Consider the following 17,203-nt stretch of genomic DNA (forward strand, 5'->3'; position numbering starts at 1 on the left):
GGAGGTTTAAATAGATGGCCTGGCTTTTGGGAGGTACTGATATTGCAGTTTTCTCCTTGAAGGCTAGTTATAGCTCTAATTTAGGTAAGAAGAGGTAATGGAGGAGTACTGGGATACAGTTGGCAAGGCGTGAGGAGATATAGGAGCTGTTCTGCACTGCTGTATCTTTCTCCAAATTCAGCGCCATCAATCTGACTGAGAGAATCCGGACTGTGGCATCAGCCCAAGAGGATTTAGAAAGGAGCCCCATTAGACTCTGGACAAGCTCAGGTCCAGACTAAGAACTTCAGTCACCTCATATGGAAAGTCAGCCAAGTTTCCACTGGTGAGTCTGGATTCTGTAGGCAATTTAGTGATTTCCTGTTGGCCACCCCCGACTGCTGCTTCCCTCCCACCTGCAAGTAGTCACCCACCCATAAATCCTGTCCAGCCCTGGATCTCTGCCCAACGTTCCAGAGGGCCGGACTCACCGAGGAGAGCGGAATTCCCAGGATCCAGGCCCAGCTGTGTTCCCAGCGGAGACGTCAGCACCGAAGGAAGGTTCGGTCCAGTGGCTGAGAGCAGGGCCCTGATGTCGTCCAACTGCGTGGGGACGTGGGGGGGATCTGTGAGAAGGCAGATGGTGCATCAGGCAGGTTAAAGCATAAAGGCTGTGTTAAGGGGAGAGGGAGAGGCGGCCATGCATGTAAGTGTGTCTGTGTGTAAGGCAGGCGTTACTATTGTTATCTTTAACACCATTTTTCCTATAGAGAAGGTGTTCCCATCAAGGTGAGTCTGAATTTTAAATATAATATTTGATGCCTGAAACTGTAAGGTCGGTAATAAGAATCAGGCATGTTGATTTCCTGAGCTCCTTACTGTATGCCACTCTATCCCACAGTACCACTGGGGACTCTAGAAACGCATAGTTAAATGAAACTACATTATAAAGGCACTTTAAAAAAGCCAGTGCTTCTTCAGCATTTACTAGATGCCAAGTCCTCTGCTAAAATAGTTTTCATTTAACTCCTGTAACAACCTTTAGAGGGAGGCACTTTGTTATTGTCCCCACAGACTGGGATACACCACAGGAATTTCTTATGGCGAAGGATCCTGTGAGTGGCTTTTTTCTAGGAAGAAAAGGGTCCAATTGTGAGGCTGGGAATTTGCTTTGTGATCTGGATTTTTATGCCCAAGTAGGATCAGAGAAGCAGGATAGGGATGATTTATTGTTCAAAATCTTATAAGGAGTCAGGGCTGACGTCATCAGGAATCACAGTTAACCAGAGATAAAAGTGACAAAAAGGGAAGTACAGTGGCTTGCTTATTATTTCCACTGAACAAATAGAGGCAAGCACCTGCTGAACCTAGTGGTAGGATGATCCCAGATTCTCCTGGGAAAGAAGCAGAATTCTGTTCCCCTTCTTCTTTCCTCTCCTGTAGCCCTGCGTCACACTCCAAGGCCAACCCCACCTTTTACTCTAGAGCACTTGTTGGAGTGGAAAGAGAAGCAGGAGGGTTGCCCTTGTAATTGATGGTCATTTCAACAGTGTTCAGTGAGGGCCTACTGTGTGCTTGTCACCCTGTTCAGTACTTTTTAGGGATGGCAAATAAACAAGTCACAGTGGTGCCTGAGTCTGCTTCAGAAACATGCCTTCTGTCTCCTGTGCCTTTGACTGCGAAAGACCATCACATACAGAAAACGGTGATGAGTTTATGTATTTATGTATATAAATTAAAAATTTTAAAGACATTCTATATAACTCTATATAATTTAAAAATATTCTTTATATGGTATAGGGTAAAAACATCGTGATTGGATTCAGGAACTCAATTTGTGCTGTGGCTCTTTCATTCACTAACTTGGGCAAGTCACTTAATCCCTCTAAGCCTTAGTTTCTTCAACTATAAAATGATGAAAAACCTCATCATTTCCAAGGTCTCTTTCTACTCTGACATACCAGCATTTTAGGAACTGATAGTGACAGTTTATTCAAACCTAGACTCTTTTCCTCCCATCCTTTTTAATATTCCCTCAAAAATATTGAAATTGAATATTGAGGGAAATGGAGTTCCCTCAAGAGTACTGAAATTGAATAGTCCTTCAAGAATATTAAAATTCAAGAAGTCTTTGCTTATTTATTAAGAGCCAAAAGGGGAGGTTATGTCCCATCTTTAAAACCATCGATCTTTCGGGGCCAAATGTCACACCCTCCTAGTGTCCTTACAGCTTCTGTCTTAATTTACTTCTTCAGGGCATGTCCAGCTGATCTTCTGAGGGAAACTGTAAACTCCCCAAGGACAGAGGTCACTGCTTTTATTTATCCTAAAGCTCTACGTGGGACTCCGAGGCAACACTTAATGAATAGTCATCCCACTTAATGAATAGTTATACGAACTCATGAGTGAAAGTCCGCCTCATGACACTTCAGGTCTCCACATTACAGGTTAAGTCACAGGCCTTGGCATGAAACCTCAGCTTTACACATGAAATCCCTCATTTAAAAATTAAGTCACATTTTGGGCTGATTAAAAAAAAGAGAAACACTACTTCTATGTCCATAAAGTACCTAAAGAAAGTAACAAATTTTGATGAATAAACCAAGACTTCTGATTGCAGAAAGCCCTAAAATTAAGAATCTAACTAGTGATTTTTTTTTTCCCATCCAGTTTGATTAAAATGGGAAGACGTCATGTTCTTCAAACTCCACGTTCACGGTCACACTGCATTAGCATTGGAATGCTGCAGATCTGGCTCCCAGACCGTACACACTTCACTGGTGGAGCTACGGTAGCAGCTACACCTCCCATGCTTTCAGCTCTGTTAGCAGAGGCGACAAGGAAGGGTTATTAGGGAGGAAAAGCCCACAGTAAGCTCCATAGCTCAGTGTGGGGCAAGAGTCTCTAGGCCCCAGGCTCCAGACGAGCAGCTCAGCCAGATGAAATCCAACACAAAACAAATCACATCCTTCGCGGAGCTGATTTTCTGCGGCTTCCTAAGATAACTGGAGGTTTATGCAGTCACCGTTGAGATGAAAACCCATGTGGGCATCTCTGAAATTTGAGTGGGCAGGGGTAGACCCTGTGCTTTGGTATATCATCAATTTGGAGTGTGAAAATATAAAGTTTACTTCTTTTTCCCCGCGGAAGCCCATAATGTATGTATGCGTATGTATGCGTGGTGTGTAATTATTCATATTTCTCACATTTTCCTTTTTCTTCCCCTAAGAATGATGGCTTTCTCTTCCTGAGATAGCCAGCACACGTGCTCTAATAATTGCCTTTTAAAAAAAGTAAGACGAAAACAAGCTTCTTTATCCTATCCCACCAGTTCCCAGACTCTGTGGGGAAGAGAAGCAGAGAGTCCTAATCCAGGGGACAAAAGGGTTGTAGCTTGCACGTGGCTGAGTCCAGCCCTGGGCATCAACGAGTGTTGATGGTGTCTCAGCAATTGTTGTTATTTTTAAATAACTATTTTATGCCACGAACTGTGTTAGACTCTTTAATCAGAGGTCCTTATGTTTGGGGGTGCTGTAGTCTGAATGTTTGCATCCCCCAAATTCATACGTTGAAATCCTAACTCCTTCAAGGTGGTGATATTAGGAGGTAGGGACTTTGGGAGATGATTAGGTCATGAAGGTGCAGCCCTCCTGGTTGGGATTAGTGTCCTCAACACAGAGACCCCTGAGAGCTGGCTCATCCCTTCAGCCACAGGAGGGCACAGTAAGAAGCCATTATTCTGCAGCCACACAGAGGGCCTTCACCAGAGCCCGACCATGAGGGCGCCTGGATTCTGAACTTCCAGTCTCTAGGAGTGTGAGACGCAATCTTCAAGCCACCCAATCTGGGGCTATTTTGCTATAGCAGCCGGAACGGACAAAGACAGGGGGTGTACACGTGTGGACTTCAGGTGGACTAGACTACGAACTTCCTGAAATTTACCAAAAAATTTTGCATTTATGAATTTTTCTCGACAAGGTAATCTATCGTTTTCGTCTGATTCTCCAAGAAGTCCTTAACATAGAAGGAGTTAAGAGCGACCGCTGTACTTCTGTTACCTCTATTTGCCAACCCCTACCCAAATATGGGCAATCTTGCTCCATAAGTTTCTACACAGAGACTAGCATCTATGGCTTAGCAAGGTTAAGTGACCTGCCCAGGTTACACAGTGAGTCAGCAGTAGAGCTAGGGTTCTAACTGACATCTGCTTGGCCCCAAGGTCTGTGTTCTTTCTACTGGGAGGCCCTAAGGTGGGGAGAAGGGAAGGGATATTGATTTTACCTTTATGCACTTAATTGGATCAGGGACAGGAGGAGGTAGAGGGTGGGTTAGACAGTCACCCCCAGTGGGGTCCACAGGGGGCAGCCGGCCTCGAGGTGTTTACCTAGGATCAGTAGCTGGGTGTTCTCAGTCAGCTCCCCGTGCAGATTGGCCGCCCTGCAGGAGTACAGGCCCTGATCCGAGGAGGACACGGCTGTAAGCAGCAAGGAGCCCTCGCGCAGATGGTGAGGGGCGCCCAGTTTGCTTTTATTCCTGAACCAAGTGACTTCGGCTTCAGGCACACCTAGGAGGAAAAAAAATAAACTCATCAGCCAACACATTCAGGTGACCCTGGAGGCATTTATAGCCTCTTGCCAGGGCCCGCCCCAGGGCTGCTCTGCAGGAAGCATGTGCCTGGGCGTCTTCTACTCCCCTTCAGCCAAACTAAATAATGCTTCTGACCTCTCAGCTGTCTTGAGATCTTTTGCCTTTTAAACCTTACACTGATGAGGCAGGAAGAGAGAGGCCAGTTCAAGAAGAGGAAGGAGGCAGCTGAGAAAAGGGCACTTGCCAGGGTGGAAGGAGTGAACCCAAATTCTTTGGAGAAAACACCTCAGAACCGAATGTATACACCAGTGCAAATGAATGACTGACAACTACATGAAACAAACCTAACGTTAAATGAGAAAAACCAGGCATGAAAGAGTACACACAGTATACAGTATGATGTTGTTTCTGAAAGCAGAAAACAAAAATTGGTAACATCAGTACTCTGTTGTCAGCAGTCAGAGTGGGGGGTTCCTCTGAGACCGGGATGGACTGGGAGGGGTTGTGACTGAGAGTGGGGACAGGGAGCTTGGTTGCTAGTAATCCTCTGTTTTTTGACTTGGGGGCTGGTTTGGTGGGCTTGGGACCTTTATGATATGAGCACTTTTCTGTATAAATATTATATCTCAGTAGAAAGTTAAAAGCTACAAAATGTTGATATATTCATGAACCAGACAAATGAAAGCTGCTAGATCCTTACCAGAGTTGACACTCCATGTAGAAAACAAGCCTGTATTTTTTGAAGCCTAAGTATTTTCTTAGAACAAGAAAAGATTGAACTATCAGTATCACCACAGAAAAAGAAAGACAAAAAGAAAGTGTTCTGTTCTCTCCTCAATCTAAGTTATTGTTGTGAGAGAGAGCTGGGGAGAGTATGCACATCTGAATTGGGATGGGGTTCCAGTCTTTGGAAGTCAGGCTCTGTCCTCTAGGAGTGTTATGGACTAAATGTTTGTGTCCTTTGTAAATTCATATGTTGAAGTCCTAACTACCATCAGTGTGATGGAGGTGAGGCCTTTGGAGATTGTTAGGTTTAGATGAGATTGTGATGAGGGGGGTGGCTCTTGTGATGGGATTAGTGCCCATAATTATAAGAAGAGACCTTCTCTTTCTCTCTCTTCATCTTGCTGTGAGGACACAGCAAGAGATAGCTGTCTGCAAGCCAGGAAGAGAGTCCTGGTCAGGAACTGAATGGGCTGGCACCTTGATCTTGGAATTGCCAGCCTCCAGAACCATGAGAAATAAACTTCTGCTGTTTAAGCCACCCAATGTATGGCATTTTGTTATAGCAGCCTGAGTAGACTAAGACAAAAGAATGGCTTTAATTCCTGAGGAGGTTTCCCTGTGGGTCACATGCTGGTAAGCAGGCCCCAGCTCAGGACAAGCCTTCTGAGATGGTCTGCATAGGAGGCCAAGCTCTGAGTGAGCTGAGAGACAGAAAGCGTGTGGCATTAATTCACAGGTCTCCAGGGAGTAGAAAGCTCCGTCCCTTGCACCGTCTAGCCTGCTGACTCAGTTCACAACGTTTGCTCATAAAACTCTTGGACATGTATCCAGGGCAGGTTTAGAATGTCAGATCCAGGGAAATAGGGTCAAAGCCAGGAACAGTCAGAGCCAGAGCTTTAGTCCTGCGCTTTCCCTGAGTTGGGGATGGATTTTGCCCTTGGGGCAAATGCAGCCTTACCCTTCATGGGCAGCCTACTGTTGAAAATGAAGACACCTTCAAGGAGTTACCTGTGTACCTGTTGTTTGTCCTTGATGAATAAAATTTACCCACAGTCTACTTTGTAACAGCCAGCTCATCAGCCCTCATTATGACCCCTTGAGCACTTGCTGTTCCTGAGCTCCCAGTGTCAGGAAGTGGGGTGGGATGGAAGGGTGGTCTCATATGTTCCCTCACTAACAATGAGCTACCTTGTGTGAATTCACTGGTGTCCTTGCTGGCCTGCTGCCTCAGGTGGAGTTTCCAGTGGTAGAATGGTGGCCTAAGGTGTGTGGCCCAAGTGTTTGGCCAATCTGTAGGGCTTTTCGCCCTGTTAATGGGGAACAGGAGAGTGACTCTCTGGTCCTCTCTCTTTTGTTGTTCAGATTACCCATAATTCAATGTGAGTCACTAGGGACGGGCAGGCTGGCCGGAGAAAGGAGGCAAGGCTGCTGAAAGGGGTGGAGACTTGGATACTGCAGCCCTGACCCATCAGGGAGGGGCACACACTGTGAAACTTAAGGCTCAGGTGCATGAGAGGGGCCAGGCTGGCACTATCTCTAAATACACCTGGAGAAAAGATGCAGGTGAGAGGCAGAAAAGATGATTTTTCATTGTAGCACCACTAGGGAGAGCAAGAGCGTCATGATGCCCAGCCATGCCAGCTTAGACTTTGGTCCCTGAGCTCCATTTTCATGTTGGGGAAAAAAAAAATTCCATGGCGCTCAGGAGAAAACCTCTGAAAATTAAGTTGAAGAAAACCCTTCCAGTTATTTCTCTCCTGAAAGTGCAAGGAAAAATGAGGTCCTACAAACCATCTTTTGCAAGTATTCACCCACTTTCCCTCACCATGAACTGATTACACATAGCACTTGTCACTGGCACCTTCCTTGGAGGAGGGCTGTGGGCAGTAAGCACAAAATCCCTGATAGGAACTGAGGCTGTTCTAGAGCGAGGAGGCAGGGTAAGAGAACCAGACTAATGGGCTGTCAGTTCCACCAGCAAAAGCGTGGTGACTAAGTGAATGGTCGGGGGGAATGCTCTCTCTCCATGACAGTGTCCATGGGCCATGGCATGAGTGTCTTCAGAGCCAACACTGTGTTTACATGGTCAGCTCCTGCAGCAAGACTTGCTGCTCCCCTATGTGTCATTCACTGGTCAGGGCTTATGTGACTGTACGGCAGCTAGAGGGGAGACACGGATGGTGAGAAAGAAGAGGAGGAGGGAGAGAGAGATGACCCAGGGATGGAACCATTTCTCATGTCTCCGGGAAGTGGGTGTAAGCTTCTTCCTTCATCACTTCATCACTCTTGGCCTCATGCCCCTTTGAAAGCAAGTCTGTTTAACAGGACAAAACAGAGTCTTGGCTAAAAGGGCTGAATTCCTCAGTTGAGAGCAGGGGAGTTCATGGGAGAAATGGACATGTTCAGGATAACGAAGGGTAGAAGGAAGTGACCTCCAGTCTCTGTAAAACCGGGACCACAGAAGTGACAGCAGTGCCGAGGGAAGCCAAATGATGTAGGAATCATTCTTTAATACATAGATTAGCAAACCTCTCTTAGACTTCCTCAAACACGGACCTGCATCAAGAATTTGCCAATGGAGATGGAGTTGCTGGTGTCACATTTTGGGGGATTCCTGCCTGCGATCATGCGCCTTAAGCAGAGAATGACACCAAAAAGATACTTCGGAATGACAGCCAGTCCTGCCATGACTGGTTCTGACATATTACAAACAAAGTTGGAACAAGGGGAGAAGAAAAATAAACGATGCACCAGAGATCTCTTTTTTCTTTTTCTCTCAAGAGATGACAATGATGCTTCAGAAAATATCACCAACCCTCATATATGCCAGAGTCCCTGGAAAAGGTACCAGATATACATACCTAACAATGATGTTTAGAATACCTAGACATTGGGAATGCACCAAGGTCAGGAGCTATACAAAAATATCCTGAACATATTAGATGGAGAAAGAACATTTACTGAGTATTTGCTATCAGCCCAACATTTAATAAACATAATCACTCATTTTTCACAAAGGTCCTACGAAGCATTGTTATTAACTCCATTTTACTGATGAGGAAATTGGGACCTGAAGAGATTATGAAATCTGCCTAAAATGACATTAGTTTGGATTCCTGAATGATTACATGGGGACAGAGTCCCTGTACCTCCTCTCTACCTCATGGTCCATCAGTGACCTACAAATGGCAGGTGGGGATCCAAACTCAGATACATTTAATGCTAGGGATCCCCTTCCTAACAAGTACATGACACCGCCTGCCATTATACCAGGCTGCTTCCTTAGAAAAGGTACGAATTGCTGCACTATTATTTCTGGTATCAAATCCTTAAATATTTCCTACTTTTGGGATTAACCTTTCTGCTGTAATTGTAACACCAAGATTATTGTTAAGAGAGAACTTTCTAGAATCCATTTGTGCTGGCTTTGCTAGTGCTCTTCTTGGTGAGAAGCTTAGTCAGGTTGTGGAAGGTTTTTTTTTTCCCAAGCCTGTAGATGTGACAGCACATTCTACAGAAAGAAATGTCTGAAGAATGACAAAAAATATACACCACAGAACAAAGTCCAAAGCTATGCTGTTGACAAGTTAGTTGGATAGGCTCCACACTCTGGACTCCCTGGTATGATTTGTGTCTAAAAAAGGAAGGAAAAGGACCTGCCTTTACTTTCCCCCCTTTGTGGCATATCTTATCAATAACACAGTGCTCTCCCTGCTGCTTGAAAGGATCAGTAAATGAGTGTAGTCATAATGGGATGTAACTTGATATGATTATGAGGATTAGCGTCTTTAATCTCCACTGAGCTGCCAGGTAGGGTGATGTATAATCATCTTTTTTTAAATCCCAGACAGGATATTCTTGTTAACTAGACCACTTGTTACACTTGGAAGGCTGCTTGCACCATGGTGACTTGTCAACATCTTGAGGTGGGGCATCCACTGAAAGGTACACCTTGACATGATAAGTTCTAGAAGTTTCTTTGATGGTTTGGTACAAGACAAGGAAAGGATACAGTAGCTTAAATGTCAGCCTTGGCAATTATTCTAAAGAACCATGTAAGTCTGGAAAGGTTTTCAGCCTTCCACATTTCTTCACACTGACTGTGGCAGACACTGATAGCTGTTTCTTCTTTTTCCTGGGTACCCAGCCCGGCTATATTTCCCAGCAGTCCTTGTAGCTGTGAGTAGCCATGTGACTAAGAAGGAATGTGAGAAGTAGTAATGTGTGCTACTTCCAGGTGTCACCCTTAAAATCTTCTCAACCATCGTCTACACTTTGTTTTTCCCCTCTTCTGGTTGACAGGATAGAGAGGACCTCTGGGGAGACCTTGGAAGGCATGTATTCAAGATAACATAGCCACCAGTGTTCTGTGATACTGAAGGACTGTGGGGGGCAGATCCCTTCCAGCTGACCAGGACCACTCTCTGGACTCCTAGGTAGGCAGTAATAAACTTCTATTGTGTTTGAGTCATTACACATTTGGGAATCTACTTGTTACCAGAGTCTAGCCTTCCCTAGTTAATACACTGCCTATCATTGACTCCTCAACTAGTTATTTCTACATGACCAGTCCTCACAATTTTATATCCTAAGTCTGCAAAGCTACCCTTGCTCCAAACTGTACCATAATCTAGGAAAGCATATAAGATCTAGCCCTTGCCTACTATTCCCCACCTCCCAGCCACATGTCACACTACTTTCTTCTCTGCTCTCCATCCTACAGACACACCGGCCACATTTCACTCCTTCAGATGCAACACACTCTTTCTACCTCAGGTACATCATGTTCCCAATGACTGAAACACTCCCTCCTCCTCCAACCCTTTATCTCCTACTCAGTTTTCTGAATTTTCTTAAATAGAGAACAAGTTTGGGAGTGGTATTAAGGGATTGGATCACTTTTCAAGAAAAAGCCTCATCATACTCATTGCTTAATGCTTTTTATGCTTAAGAGTTGGGAAGAATTTGTGAGGCCGAATTTTACATGTTGAAAACATATGTATGCAAAAAGTATTTAATGAAAAACTGCTAACAACTCAAACATGTAAGGACATGAGTTATTCTAGGTAAATTATGTAATATTTTTTAAATACACTATTATATAGCCATTAAAATTATGTCACAAGAGAGCCATAAAAGCTACTTGTAGTATCAAAGTAAAACTAGTTCTTTCTGCCATTTAGCATTATAGCTGTCAGCATTTTGACTGGAGACTCAGCTCAAGAATGATTTCTTTGTCCAGTAAATTCACAGACCAACAGTTTAATCAAAAGCAGGCTCTTTCCCATCTACATTGAATAAAAATCTTACTTAACGAAAGGCATAATGGCAGAGACACACATTTATTTTAGTTAACCATGATTAAGACAAATGGCCCTATGAATAAACATAAAAGCAAAGAACGTAATGTACATAGCCAGGCAAAAACTGGACCTAACAACCTAGGATTTCACCATCAGGTTACCAAGAGTGAGTCTCTGGATGAACTCGGGAGACATGGCCTTAGGTGGCATGGAAGAGTTGACCAAAGCTGGTTTGACTGTCTTGGGTTCCCCATGATACATACTCCTCCACCTGGATTCTGGTTCTCTCAGTCTCCCTCAAATGCCCAATTCCTTGCTTTGCTGCCCTTTGCTTCCCATTCTTTTAGTCCTACCAATCCCAGTGCTCAAGAGGAGACCCAACATGGTCCATCATATCTCCAGTTGGTGTTCCGTCTCCAAGGCCCATGTTCCTAGTGACCACGTGAGGAGTGATGGTCCTGCACAAAGGACCCTGCCTCTACCACCACTCTGTGTATAGAGGGGCAACTCATTCATGGGAAGCCCTGTCAGAGATTCTGTCCTAATAGGGCCTGAAGGGATTTAGTTCCAGAAGCTTTCACTGATGAGGTTGGATGCACAGGCCAAGGGAAGCTTTACCAAGAAGAAGCTAATGCATGATGACAGAGAGAGATTTATACTTTTGGGTTCCTGGAGCTACCAGAACATTTCAGAGAAAAACCAGACCTGGCTGTTCTTTGGAAACAACATGCTCTAGATGAAGATTCTCCTCCTACTTCTTTTAAAATGGGTTCTCTCTGGCCTTATAAATCACAAGCGGAGGTAAATCTTCCAATGCTGGGGCTGAGATCTAAGATGAAGAAACCCCCAGAGCAGGGGGGTGCCAATGCCTGTCCTTTTTGCAGACAGGGTATGACTGGGGAACCGTGGTTTGGGTGCCGCAGGAAGATATATCTGATGAGGACAGCAATCAGGGGACTGTGGCTGGGCACAAGAGCCATCCGTTTTTTCTTTGCACTGTGGGTGTGAAAACCCTTGGGGTAGACAGGCTAGCAGTTCACAGGAGGGGAGAATTGGTAGCTGAGCTTTGTTCCAGTCTATGTGGGTGTTTTTTTTTTTTTTAATTGACAGTAGATGCCATTATGAAGAGCATACTACAACCTCCTCTGGTCCACTACTCCTCCACTTTCCTGTGACTTTCTGGTCCCTTTAGGCCTCTGAGTTTGCAAGGCCTACCCAAGGGCAATGTCTATTATCACACTCCTAACAGTATTGGCTGTTTTCATTAACGACTCCTACCCACCTCTGAAGTGAGTAAGCTCCAGGTTCCTGTTGATCTTACCCCTGCCATCCACTCCCGAGCTTTCCACCACCACTGCCCTGAGTTCAGGCCCCAGCACCTCTGCTCTAAACTACTGTGATGGCTTCTTTTTTTTCTGGATATAAATTTATTTATTTATTTATTTTGGCTGTGTTGGGTCTTTTCTAGTTGCTGTGCACGGGTTTTCTCTAGTTGCGGCAAGCGGGGGCTACTCTTTGTTGCGGTGCACGGGCTTCTCATTGCGGTGGCTTCTCTTGCTGCAGAGCACGGGCTCTAGGTGCACGGGCTTCAGTAGTTGTGGCACACGGGCTCAGTAGCTGTGGCGCACGGGCTTAGTTGCTCCGCGGCATGTGGGATCTTCCTAGACTGGGGCTCGAACCCGTGTCCCCTGCATTGGCAGGCGGATTCTTAACCACTGCACCACCAGGGAAGCCCTACTATGATGGCTTCTTAACTGGACTCTCTGTCCCTGTATTTCTTTTCTTCAATCCATTTTGTGCACTGCATGGCCCCTTAATGTCACTTTCAATCTGCCTTTGTCTGAACTCCTCATCAAAGTCTCCCACGGCACAGGTGCAACCCACATTACTAAAGTTTAAACCCCACCACCCTATCTATGTACTCTGGGCTCTGGCCAGACCAAAGCACACGCTGTTCCCCTGAAGTCTTGCAGCTTCCCTGCTTCCATGAATTTTCTCACACTCTGTCATCACCCTGGAACACCCTCTGCCCCCATCTTTGCATGCTCACATTCTACCAGTATGCAAGACGGAGATAAAAACCACCTCTTCTCCCTTCACCTGTCCCAGTTTTCCTCCTCTCAACTTCCGGCAGCACTTTCCACTTTCAGAGTGACTGAGGTTCATGCTTGAGTTTTCCTACTAGCCCCAAATCCCTGAGAGTAGAATTTGTACTTATCTTTTCAGCCCCCAACCTAGCACAGGGCTCCATTAATATTTGAACAAATGAATTAACATATGAATGCATTTCTCACCTGCAACTTGGCAGTTAATAGTCACATTCACGCCTCCAACTGTTTTGACGGTGCCTCCTACATCAACTGTGATGGCGGGTTCCTCCGTGTTGAACACAGTCCCTCGGGATGTTTTCACTAGTGGCTTTCCTGAGAGTGAGAAGGAGCGTGACATTTTATTAGATGGTGGCTTTGGGTATTCCCTTGAAACATGAGATGACCAACAATGAACAAGGGATATACCCAGGCTTTTTCCACTGACCGTGTTTTCCTTTGAAAAAACTCTAACTGTATACTATAAGAACCATCCGTCCACACACCTACCTGTCTAGCTACCGTAAAATTGTTACAAAAAGAATCTGAGGAGAGAGCATGGTATCCAACAAGTTGGGATGATTTGTGCATCTTATCATTAAACAAATGATCCAATACATTCGATTTTTATGGGCTTAAATTTTTATTTTGAGATAGTTGTAGATTCACATGCAGTTATAAGAAATAACACAGAGCAATCCTGCGTACTCTCTACCCAGTTTCCCCCAACGGCAATACCTTACAAAACTAGAGTACAATGTCATGACTAGAACACTGACATTGACGAAGTTAAGCTACAGAACAACATTTCCATCACTGCAAGGATCCCTTATGCTGCCCCCAGCCCTGCCTTAAGCCTTTGGCAACCATTAATCTGTTCTCCATTTCTTATAATTTTGGCATTTCAAGAATGTTATATAAATGGAATCATACGGTATGTAACTTTTTTTGATGGGCTTTTTTTCACTCAGAATAATTCTCTGGAGATTCTTCCAGGTCTCACATGGTACCGTGGTGGCATGTATCAATAGTTTGCTCCCTTTTAGTGCTGAGTAGTATTCCACGGTATGGACGTACCAAGTATGTTCAGCCATGCACATGTTGAAGGACATCTGGGTTGTTTCCACATTTTGGTTATTCAAATAAAGCATCTATATACATTCCTGTACAAGTTTTTGTGTGAACATTTGTCTTCATTTTCTATGGGATAAATGCCCAGGAGTGTAATTATTAGGTCATACAGTAGATTTTTAAGGAACCACTGAACTGTTTTCCAGAGTGGCTGTATCATTTCACATTCCCACCAGTAATGTATGAGTAATTTAGTTTCTCTGCATCCTCGTTAGCATTTGACATTATCATTAGTTTTAATTTTAGCCTTTCTGATAGGTGTGTATTGATATCTCATTGTGGCTTTTTAAAAATTTGCATTTCCCCAATGGCTAATGATATTGAACATCTTTTCATGTGCTTATTTTTCATCTTTATATCTTTGATGAAATGTCTCTTCATGTCCTTTAGTATTTTATAATTGGATTATTTTTTACTACTGAGTTCTGAGAGCTCTTTACATTCTAGATGTAAGTCATTTGTCAGATATGTGGTTTGTAATAAATTTCTCCCAGTCTATAGATTTTTTCCCCTACCTTCTTAAAAAATTTTTTTTAAAAGAATTTATTTATTTTTGGCTGCATTGGGTCTTCATTGCTGTGCACGGGCTTTTTCTAGCTACGGCGAGCCGGGGCTACTCTTCGTTGCGGTGTGTGGGCTTCTCATTGCGGTGGCTTCTCTTGTTGCAGAGCACAGGCTCTAGGTGAGTGGGCTTCAGTAGTTGTGGTGCACGGGCTTAGTTGCTCTGGGCATGTGGGATCTTCCTGGACCAGGCATCGAACCTGTGTCCCCTGCATTGGCAGGCAGATTCTTATCCACTGTGCCACCAGGGAAGCCCATGTGCCACCATGGAAGCCCTCCCCTATCTTCTTAACAGGATCTTCCACAGAGCAAAAGTTTTTAACTTTGATGAAGTCCAATTTATCGAGTTTTCCTTTCATGAATCATGCTTTTAATGTTAAGTGTAAGATCTATTTACCTAGACCAAGATCCTAAAAATTTTTTCCTATTTTTTTCCTAAAAGGTTCCTAGTTTTACATTTTACATTTAAGTCTGTGATATATTTTGAGTTAATTTTCGTATCAGGCGTGAGACTTAGGTCAAAGTTTATTTGTTTGTTGCCTATGGATGTCCAATTGCTCCGCCACCATTCATTGAACAAGCTCTCTTTCTTCCATGGAATTGCTTTTGTGTTTGTCAGCATCAGCTGAGTATATTTTTGTGGCTCTACTTCTGTGTTCTTGTTTCTGTTCCACTGATTTATGTGTCTATCTCTCTATCAATACCACATAGTCTTAATTATTGTAGTTATATAATTAATCTTAAAATTGATTCTTGAGTCTGATTCTTCCCACTTTATTATTCTTTGCTATGCTAGTTTCTTTGCCTTTCTACATAAATGTTAGAATAGTCTTGTCTACAACTATAAAATTTTGCTGGGATTCGGATAGGAAATATACAAACATGTATATCAATTTAGAGATAATTGACATCTTTACTGTGTTGAGTCTTCCAATCCATGAACACTGTATGTCTATTTATTTAGATCTCCTTTACTTTCTTTCATCAGAGTTTTGTAGCTTCCAGTGTACAAGTCCTGGACATAATTTGTTAGATTTATACCCAATTATTACTTTTTTTAAGGGATGGTAAATGATATTGTATTTTCAATTTCAGTGTTCATGTGTTCATTGCTAGTATACAGAAACAGTTGTTTTGTATAGCGTGTGACCTTGCTAAACTTATATATTAGTTCTAGAACTTTTTTTTTTGTAGATTCCTTGGTATTTTCTAAGTAGGCGATCATTTCTTCTGCGAACAGTTTTATTCCTTCCTTTTGATCTATATGCATTTTATTTCCTTTCCTTGGATTATTTCACTGGATAGAACTTCCATCACTACTTTGAATGAAAGTGTTAATAGTAGGTTTTTAGTATGATGAGTGATTTTTCGGTTGAAACCTGGACATTTTCATGTCATGTTATACAACTCTGGACCTTATTTAAATCTGTTTTAGCTGCTGTTCTCTGAAACCACTCAGGTTGGGGAGCAGGGAGATGCCACCTGGTTACTACCCAGTGGAAGAAGAAGTCCAGGTTCTCCACCTGGCTTCCTTTGTGACCCACGTGGGGGGCTCCTCTTAACTGCTGGGCCTGGGTAGAGTTTCTGTTGCCCCCCGCTGCTCTCCACTGACCCTGCCGTGGGAGAAGCCTTGTTACCGCCGGTGATGAGTGAAAGTCCTAACTCTCCAGGAGGCTTTCTCTACCACCACCCCAGCGGGAAGAGGAAGAGGGACACTCCAGGATGAGGGTAGAAGTCTAGGATCCCCACGTGGTCTCCACATTGTGACCCTGTGGGGATAAAATCCATCTTCTCTGACGCCACGTCCATGGGAGTGTTGGGGAACCATGTTTCAGTCTGACGAGGAGTCCAGTCTTCCCATTCAGGCTTTGCTGGTGTGGGTGGTGTTTGGAGTAGAGCAGCATTTTCTAGTTTTCTGTCCTGCTTGGTTGCCCCTTTCCTGATCCTTTGGGTAGAGGAAGCAGGCTTAAGCTGGGACATTTTTTTCTGTTTCTGTGGCATTTCCTGGCAGCCGCCTTCTTCAGTTCCAAGTTTGGGCTTTATGAGGTAAACAAACAAACAGCCCAGAAAACCCAATGAAGTCACAATTGTGTCGTTCCTCAGTACCCAAGGTCCCTAGCCAGTCTGTTTTCTCCTCTCTCCTTTTCAGTCTTATGTTTGTTTTATATACAATGTCAGGATTTTAGTTGCATTTACCAGGAGGAATAAGGAAAAAATACATCTATGGCATCTTTCCATAAGTGGAAGTTCTGTGTACATTACACTTTAATAGGCCTTTATCAGCTGGGGATAAAAATACAGCACTTCATGTACATGACCACAAAATACAATGAAAAGATTCATTTACTGAGCACCTTGGGGAAATAAGGGTCCACATGAGATCATTTTCATACACCCAAAGCTTAATTTGTTGTAAGCCAAATGGATTTAATTTTGTTTCAACCATTTTATAGGCAGGACAGTCTACAATGGCATTCACTCTTCTGTGCCTTCATTAACTGTGAAGAAAACCATAATTCGCCCATGCCCTTTGGAGTTTCACACCTGCTTTTCATACTTTTTGTTTTCTCCGTCATCTATTTATCCTTTCTTCCCGCTTGCCCTGTCACACAGCGTCATATCAGAAGCTGTCCTTCTTTCTTTTCCTCTCCCCTTTAATTGCCTGCTAGGCATGAGTTATTAGCTCATTAGAACTATCACTATGTTTAGGGACAGAAACTTGAGGAAGGTTCTGAGGAGTTCACCTTTGGATATAGGCACAGGCTGTCTATCTGTTTTGACTGGGCTCCTTCTCCTTATCTCACCTATATTCAGCGTGTTTGAGATTAT

General features: G+C 43.8%; 1 protein-coding gene across 1 annotated transcript in view; it reads right to left on the reverse strand.

Annotated features, from left to right (window-relative positions):
• ADAMTSL1 (ADAMTS like 1) overlaps positions 1–17,203 on the reverse strand; it is a 468,040-nt gene that overhangs the window by 92,845 nt on the left and 357,992 nt on the right. The window contains exons 21-23 of the mRNA XM_079927992.1: positions 12,890–13,018; positions 4,364–4,543; positions 471–605 (exon numbers count right to left, since the gene is read on the reverse strand). Coding sequence (XP_079784118.1) covers positions 471–605; positions 4,364–4,543; positions 12,890–13,018 — 444 coding nt within the window. The remainder of the gene's footprint in view (positions 1–470; positions 606–4,363; positions 4,544–12,889; positions 13,019–17,203) is intronic.

This window comes from Stenella coeruleoalba (genome assembly GCF_951394435.1).
Source record: "Stenella coeruleoalba genome assembly, chromosome: 7".
In the NCBI taxonomy this organism is placed as follows: Eukaryota; Metazoa; Chordata; class Mammalia; order Artiodactyla; family Delphinidae; genus Stenella; species Stenella coeruleoalba.